The 9,448-nt window shown below is 34.6% G+C and overlaps 1 protein-coding gene across 1 annotated transcript; it reads left to right on the plus strand.

Moving 5' to 3' along the window:
- Nucleotides 1–1,065: 1,065 nt before the first annotated feature.
- On the plus strand, nucleotides 1,066–7,624 carry LOC126750589 (uncharacterized). Its single transcript, XM_050460237.1, has 2 exons — nucleotides 1,066–4,554; nucleotides 5,053–7,624. Exons 1-2 carry the CDS (start codon nucleotides 2,056–2,058, stop codon nucleotides 7,252–7,254), a joined length of 4,701 nt encoding a protein of 1,566 aa, XP_050316194.1. The 5' UTR covers nucleotides 1,066–2,055; the 3' UTR covers nucleotides 7,255–7,624.
- The last annotated feature ends 1,824 nt before the right edge of the window (nucleotides 7,625–9,448 follow it).

Consider the following 9,448-nt stretch of genomic DNA (forward strand, 5'->3'; position numbering starts at 1 on the left):
AACATCGATTCCCAACAGCTTTGTTTTCAAGCTAGAGTATATCAGTTCAAAACCTAAAATGCAATAATGAAATATCAAATTTAATTAGTAGTACAGTCAATGTAGCATTTAAAAATGAAAAGAATGGTACCTGGTCTTATACTTTGGAAGCCGAAAGTGGCATATTAGAAAAGCTTAATTTGACAGATGTGAATCCCCCTCCCCATTCGTTTTTAAGAAGCGCCAAAAAATTTTTATATTTCATTTTCTGGTCAAACCATGAGTCTCACAGAAAAAAATTTTAAACAAAAAATATTAGAAGAAGAGAATATAATTTTGCTTTTGTGTAACAAAGCTGTGAAACCTGCGGGAACAAAGATAGATGGCGCCAAACTTTTCAAAACGTAGTCTCTTGCAGTTTTTTTTCTTTTCCGGGGGAAATATAAAAAACATGCAAAACACCTACTAAATTAAGATAGAACTGATTTTTCTATGATACATTGTTTTTAAGATATATTTCATTCATTTCCTATTTAACTAGTATGAAATCGATAACCGCCAATAGTGCACTACACATCACCTTCGCGGATTGTGATATTTTGAATCGTAATAACATCCCTACCTCTTTTGCGCTTTTTCGTGAGCATTCAAAAACCTCATTGTGCGGAAATTCTAAAAAAAATTGTATTACATTTTCAACTAAAACCGAAAGGTTCTACAAAAAATATTATATAAATAAATAAATAATGGCTTTATTTGCACTTTTCAATAGTGTACATAGGCGAAGTATAGCTAAAGGCTAATCTACTTAACCTATTTAAGAAATGTAAGCAAAATTATTTTAGATCTCGCAACAGAAAGAAAAAAAATAACATTTATAATGGTAACACTAATAGTAATATAAAAATAAACAAATATACATCCATTGGTCCATAAAAATCAAAAATTATAAAATAAGAAATACTTACTGACAATTCAGCTATTCTGTTTTGTAAAAAAATGCAGCTTTAGTTTTTTCTTGAAACCCGCTACTAACATTTCTTTTATAGGATTCGGAACAAGGTTATTGTTAAGGTTTACGTTAATTAAAACACCTGAATTGTTTTTTGATAGACAGCAAAAACGTCACGTTGTTGTCAACGACGAACTAACGCCGTCAAATAAGCCCTCCACTTTCTTTACACATTAAGTGCATTTCTAAAATAAAGAAGTGGTTCACGATGGACTTGTTTGTTTAATTCAACTATAAAAAAAATACAGTCCACAAACAACCCTTGCTGTTCCCAGCAGCAGAGACACTACACAATTTGGTGATCCAGCAGCGGAGCAGCAACAAAACATTTTTTGGTCGCATCGAGCGGATTTCAAGATTTTCCGGCGATACAATTACAATTTGGGAGGTCAGTAGCCACAACAGGTGAAGACAAATACCAAGGCCGCCTCTACAACGTCAACAAACAATTTGCAAGACAAAGGGACAATTTACCCATAAGTATCCTTTTTAAACAAAATCAGGGATTGGAGGTAAGCCTTTATTCATCACTTGGTCAATCACGGGAAAAGAAGTGCTCCTGTAATATCGGATTGCAGTTCAAGCTGAGTGGCTTCGCCCGCATTAATGTATTGAACATATATATACAATAGTCAGTAATTAGTGTTAAAAGAGGCGTTAATACTTTTAATTAATCGCATTTCAATTCATATATTACGTAATCAAGTGTCGTCATAGTCATCGTCGTTGTTCATACCCACTACTGCATTCCAAAATTCACATGTATTCATAATGAAGTGTTATTTTAGAATTTAATGTACATAGTTTCAATCAGCTACATTCATATTTACATTATATTTATCTTATCGCATATAGGCTAAATCTTAGCATATACAATTAGAATTTGTAAAGAAGTTCTAATAGTGCAATTCTGTCATATTAGCAAATTTGTGTCAGAGTACAAAATACATATCTTTGTAATTCATTTGGATCCTCAAGGGCTGCTCATTTTTCACACCTCTTATATTTCTTTGGGAAATTGAGCACATATTTAAACTAAAACAAACCTTGTCGAGTTTTTCATAATGGCACCAAGAAAAGGAGCAAAGGGTGGAAACGAGTTAGATGAAGATGAAACACTACCCCGAATTCAAAATCTAGTAAGAAAGAGGGGAATGATTAATTCAAAATTATCACGTTTATTAAACTATTTTAATTCTTCAAAGGAAAGTGCTAATCCATCAACAATTCTTGAAATTGAATTGAGATTAAAAGAAATAGAAACAAAATTGCTCACAGAGTTTTCAGAGATTCATTTTGCACTCGAAGGTTTAGATCCTGATAATTTCACTGAACAGGACCTAAATGATTTTGAAACTTTATATTTTAAAACAATTGCTGATATTAAACAATTTCTTTCAATTAAAACAACTTCAAGTGATCAGCAAGTTATACACGATGAATCCATTCATTCTTCACCACCCTATATTACATCCTTACAACGTCAGGTCTCTATTAAAAGGCAAAACACAAAATTGCCTGTCATTGAATTGCCTAAGTTTTTTGGCCAATATGATAAGTGGCTAGAATTCAGGGATTTATACACTTCTCTAGTTCACAAAAATAATTGCCTTGAGCCAATCGAGAAATTTCAATATTTAAAGGCTACACTAGAGGGTGCGGCAGCACAATCAATTCAGGCTATTAACATCACAAATGAAAACTATGATTTAGCATGGGACATTCTTTGTCAAAGATTTGAAAACAAAAGATTAATAGTGCATAATCACATTAAATCCTTATTCAATATTTATGATATAAGACCGGATTCTGCCAATTCATTTCGCAATGTACTAGACATTATTTCGAAAAATATGCGCTCTCTTAACAATTTAGGTGTTATAACGAACTCTTGGGATCCATTAATCATATATTTAGTAACCAGTAAGCTAGATGTTGAGTCAATCCGGGAATGGGAACAATCAGGCTTCGCTGAAGAACTGCCCTCTTTGGCAGAATTATATGAATTCCTGTCATCTCGTGCAGATTTCTTAGATAAGGTAGCAATGCACAAGGGTAAACCACGCAAAACCTTCATTGTCAATCAACCGTCAACTCATCAGAGTTCTAACTTATGTTGTTTTTATTGTAAACAACAGCATGCAATCTATCATTGTCCTAAATTTACTGCTCTTTCAGTAGATCAGAGATGGTCTGCAATTAAATCACAAAAATTATGTGTTAATTGTTTGCGCAGTGGCCACAAACTAGATAAATGTCGGTATGGTCATTGTAGACATTGTAAACAACGGCATAATTCATTACTTCACAAACAGCAACCTTTAATTCCAGTTGAAGATGGCCACCTTGTTTCAAGTAAAGAAACTACTCAAGGTCAAGTTGCCTTATATAATTCAACTAAGAATCAAATCTTACTAGCCACAGCAGTGGTGCAAGTTTTCGATATTCATGGTAAAGGGCATTCATGCAGAGCCCTCCTAGACAATGCTTCAATGTCTAATTTTGTATCCCAAGATTTTGTGAATAAATTAGGCATAACACAATACAAAATTAATTCCTCAATCCTAGGAATTGGGCATTCAGTGTCTAATATTAACAAATCATGTCGAGTCAAATTCAAGTCTTGTTATAACAACTTCAATGTTTCATTAGATTGTTTAGTCATTCCAGAAATCACAGGTGATTTACCTAACACATATTTCAATCCAGAATGTCTAGATATTCCAACTAACTATCATTTAGCTGATCCAGCATTCTTTGAGCCCAATCACGTTGACTTACTTATTGGAGCTCAAGTATTTTGGGATATTATTTCTGCGGAACGCATTACTTTAGGCCCCAATAAGCCTATTCTGCAGAATAGCAAATTGGGTTGGTTGGTGTCAGGTCCCATAGGCATTCCTAACTCATCAAAGAATACCCTTTGTCATTTCTCAAAAACCTTAGATATTCAAAATCAGTTGCAAAAGTTTTGGGAAATTGAAGAGGTTTCAACCTCATCGCCAATCCTTTCAGAAGAAGAACTCTTAGCAGAGAAACATTTCATCGAAAATGTTGAGAGAGATTCAGATGGCAGATTCATTGTAGGGATTCCGCTAAAGAAGTCTTTAGAAGTCTTGGGTGATACAAAGGTTCAAGCAACACAACAATTTTTATCCTTAGAGAGAAAATTACATAAAAATCCGAAGTTGAAGCAAATGTATCAGGAATTTATGTCCGAGTATCAAAGTTTAAATCATATGTCACGATTTATACCTTCTAATGATCAAATTTGTTATTTTTCTCCCCATCACGGTGTGCTACGTGAGAAAAGTCAAACTACCAAGCTCAGAGTCGTCTTCAATAGTTCGTTTCCAAGCACTACTGGTTTATCTTACAATTCAATTCAAATGGTTGGGCCAGTAGTTCAGGACGATTTAGTTTCTATAATCTTAAGATTTCGACAGCATCAAATCGTTTTTTCAGCAGATGTTTGCAAGATGTATAGGCAAATACAGGTAAAGCAAGAGTTTCGCCCTTTACAATTAATTTTATGGCGAAGTGATCCAAAGGATGATCTAAAGGTTTTCGCTTTAAACACTGTTACATATGGTACGGCTAGTGCCCCTTTCTTAGCCACACGGTGTCTTAAGCAGTTAGCATTAGATCACATCTCATCATACCCTCAGGCATCAAAAATCATAAGTAAGAATTTCTACGTTGATGATTTGCTCGCAGGAGCAGACTCAGTGGAAGATGCAACTCGGTTATGCCTCGAAATTTCCTCAATTTTAAAGTCAGCATGTTTTGACTTACGAAAATGGAAGTCCAACAGCAAAGATCTTTTATCAAACCTTGCACATGGAAGTTGTACTCCTGATCATTTCTTCGGGTCTTCAGAAACAAACAAAACCTTGGGCATGTTTTGGTCTTGTGAAATAGATAACCTTTCATTTCATATCGATATCCCCTCAAAAGTTGGGCAATTCTCAAAACGACTTATTTTGTCCGAAGTGGCAAAGATTTTTGATCCCCTTGGTCTCTTAAGTCCAGTTGTTATTAAAGCGAAAATACTTCTACAGATTTTATGGACACTAAAACTTTCATGGGACGAACCAGTTCCAGGTGACATAGCCAAGAAGTGGTTACATTTCAGATCGCAACTGTTTAATTTAAATAAATTACAAATTTCAAGATGTATTTCAGTAAAAAATCCAGTCACTGTTCAACTCCATGGATTTTCGGATGCATCAAATAGTGCATATGGAGCATGTATCTATGTTCGAACTGTGGACGAATATAATAAAGTTCATGTCGAACTTCTTACATCCAAAACTAGGGTAGCGCCACTCAAATCTTTAAGCATTCCAAGATTGGAATTATGTGGCACTTTACTTTTGGCACAGCTGTATATCAAGGTCAAATCTTCTTTAACTTTACAATTCAGTGAAGTCTATTTTTGGTGTGAGTCGACTGTAGCCCTTGCGTGGTTAAGATGTTCACCCAACACTCTACAGGTTTTTGTGGGAAATCGCGTTTCCACTATACAACAAATTACTCCAATTGACTCATGGAGATATGTCTCTACGGATCAGAAACCTGCAGACATTCTAACAAGAGGAATGCTACCCAACGATATTATTAATTCAGATATGTGGTTTCAGGGTCCATTGTGGCTTCGTGAGCCATCTATCAATTGGCCCTTAGATATTCACATGCACAAACCAATAGCTGTTACAGAATTGCCAGATTTTCGCAAAACAACCCAAACATTTGTGGAAATCGAAAATCAAAATGTATTTCCTTTCCACGAATTTTCAACTTTCACTCGTATTACTCGAATTATGGCATTCTGTCTTAGGTTCATTTTTAATTGCCGAATTAAAAAATTCGATAGGCATTTTAGCCATTTGACAATATCTGAACTTCGCAATGCTAAAGACATGTTAGTCAAGCTATCACAGCGTGAGTCATTTTTTGATGACTATCAACAACTGTTAAAATTTGGGGTAGTGTCAAATAAAAGTAGGCTACTCAGTCTCACTCCTTTTATTAAAGAAGGAATTATCCGAGTTGGTGGAAGACTAAAGAACTCATCGTACTCATTTCATAAGAAACATCCAGCAGTGTTATGTCCCAAGCATCACCTAACCAAGTTGATTCTTCAGCATGAACACAAAGTGCTTATACATTGCGGCTCTCAATTATTGCTTGCACACATCAGAGATAATTACTGGCCTATATCTGGTAAGAATTTAGCAAAGCGAATTATCAAAGAGTGCCTCATTTGTTTTCGTTTCAATCCCACTTCACCTAACCCTATCATGGGTAATCTTCCAAGTTCCCGAGTCAGTCCTCGAATTCCGTTCTCTGATGTTGGCATTGACTATGCTGGACCTTTTCAAATAAAGGATCGAAAGGGACGTGGTTGCAAGATCAGCAAATGTTATTTAGCACTCTTCATTTGTTTAACAACAAAAGCGATCCATTTGGAGCTGGTTACTGAGTTAAGCACGTGGGCCTTTCTTGAAGCTTTTCAGAGATTTATTGCAAGACGTGGTAAACCATTGAATGTTTATTCTGACAATGGTACTAATTTTGTAGATGCATGCAATTATTTGAAGGAACTAGGTACCTTCCTAAAAAGCAATTCACCCACACTTAAGGAAAATCTAGAATCATCTTTTGAAGTTTCATGGCATTTTATTGCAGCATATTCTCCTCATCATGGTGGTTTGTGGGAAGCCGGTGTTAAAGCGGCAAAACATCACTTAAAAAGGATTTTATTTAACACAATATTGACTTTCGAAGGTCTTTACACAGTAATTACCCAGATAGAAGCTATTCTAAATTCACGACCTTTAACGCCACTCTCGACAGATCCAAATGATTTGCAAGTGCTCACCCCAGCACATTTTTTAATTGGGCGATCACTTCAATCTGTTATTCACCCTGATTTACAGAATACTGCTATCAATAGATTATCTAATTTTGAGCAATTAGAACTTCTAAGACAACAATTCTGGTCGCGCTGGACCAAAGAGTATATTTGTAATTTGCAAACTAGACTTAAATGGAAGAAGAACCAACCGAACATTCAATTAGGGACTATGGTTCTTATCAAAGACAATCACTTGCCACCGTTTAAGTGGAAATTAGGTCGCGTTAATACCCTCTATGCAGGGAATGATGGTGTTGTGCGCATTGTATCCGTGAAAACTATATCGGGTAACATTAGATGCACTGTTACCAAACTGTGTCCGCTTCCAATTAGTGACAATTGACATTTAGCAAAGTTGACATTGTTTAGAATAGTTCTAATTTAGTAAGTCTATTATTAATAATTATTAAGTTCATTTTCATTTTTACTTTATTTATTTCAACTAACCTGCGTATTTCATTTTTTACTTAGGTTAAGTCATGTTTTTTATGTTTAGTGATTTGTATTTCTCTAGTTTTCATTGAAAGTATTTTCATTCTTTCAAGGTGAGGGGCATGTTAAGGTTTACGTTAATTAAAACACCTGAATTGTTTTTTGATAGACAGCAAAAACGTCACGTTGTTGTCAACGACGAACTAACGCCGTCAAATAAGCCCTCCACTTTCTTTACACATTAAGTGCATTTCTAAAATAAAGAAATGGTTCACGATGGACTTGTTTGTTTAATTCAACTATAAAAAAAATACAGTCCACAAACAACCCTTGCTGTTCCCAGCAGCAGAGACACTACACAATTTGGTGATCCAGCAGCGGAGCAGCAACAAAACAGTTATTGTAAATCGCCACAGCATTATACAGAAATCTACGACGAAAGAAGGCTGTTTGATATCTAGGAATTGATAACTTATTTATAAATCTTAGATTTGCTTCATGTAAATTTTTCTGAAAAGTAAGTTTTTTGCGGAGGAGTAGACGACGTAGCAGTCTATGCACAAAAACCTCCAATGGCAAAGAGAATAGATTTTCCACGCGCAGCCAACCAAGTTCACATAGCCTTGCAGAGACTCTGTCATACTATCTCAATCCAGAAATAAATCTGCAGCATTGATTTTGCAGCTTTTGCAAATGGTACGCAATGATTTTGTCTAAACATGGAAAATAATTCATAATAGGTAATACTAAAGACTCACACAATTTTTTCCCTACTTTAAAATTAATTATATTTCTGTTTGCATACAATGACTTTAACGAATAGTATGACTTTTTAATGACATCCAAAAGCAATCCAAGATTTTTTGCACATTTAACCATACTTAGCTGATTACCTCCCACAAAAAGCTTTTAACCATCCAATGCAAATCTTTTTTGCTCTTAGAAGTAAAGCACATAACACAACACTTTAAAGGATTGAGTTTTAAATTATTTTGAGAGGAAAAGAAGGAAATTCCAGAAAAATCGTCGTTTATTTTATTTGATGCCTCTAATACAGATTCAGCTTGAAAAGAATTATAAATTTGCATATCATCTGCGAACCTCTGGATCTGGTAGTATTTTAGAACTTTAAACAAATCAGAAATATACATCAGAAATAAGAGAGGCCCCAAAACAGATCCTTGAGGTACTCCAGACGTTATACATTTGGTATTTGAAAAAGTCTGATCTTCCAAAACTATAGACTGTTCCAACAAGAAAAATTATTAAAATAGAACTAAGCCTGAAAACAGCCATATTTCGTACAATTCAATATCATAGAGGAAGCGTTGTACCAATTACAGTGTCAAAGTTAGAGGGTGCCCCATCTTACGGGAATTTTCAATTGAATCAAAATTTCATAAATTAATTTACTTGTCACTGCAGATACGGCTTTTCAGCCATATTTACAAAAACCAGATGGCACTGAATGTTTATAGAGTGTCGCCCAAATGGGGTGTACATGTATGGGTATCTTGGAAACTATAAGAGATATGAAATTGGTTAAATAGGGAAAATTGTAGGACATTTAGTTACCAATTTAGTGCCGCTTTTAAAACGATTTTATCTTTTTCCGATCTGGAAATATTTGGAAAAAATCAAAAAGTTGCATTTTTGAAATAGAGCTGTATTTTTTTTATTATATCAACGTATTTTTCAAAACCTGTAAAAACATTATTAGGACATTTTTTTAAGGACAACGTATACCTAAATTCAGTTTTCGACGCTTCGGTTCTGAGATTCCATCCTCAACTTCTTTTTTCTTATGGCTGCCGTTTTGTTTTTTTGAAAATATTTTAATGTTTATGTCAAAAAATTAAATAGTTTATTTTTCGCTGAGTTGGCCATGACTTTTATTGGCATTTTGTCGTACACACAATTATTATTAACTTACTAACTTATACTTTTACGTAATGTCTAAATAAAACAATTCAACCCTGTCTTCTATAGTTGTTCGAGAGTCGCAGGAGGTTCAAACTCGTAAACTACATTTTTAACATATCCCCAAAAATAAAAATCCAGTGGTGTAATATCTGGAGACCTAGCTGGCCAATTTACAGCACCGC

Source organism: Anthonomus grandis, chromosome 2 (assembly GCF_022605725.1).
Source record: "Anthonomus grandis grandis chromosome 2, icAntGran1.3, whole genome shotgun sequence".
Classification (NCBI taxonomy): Eukaryota; Metazoa; Arthropoda; class Insecta; order Coleoptera; family Curculionidae; genus Anthonomus; species Anthonomus grandis.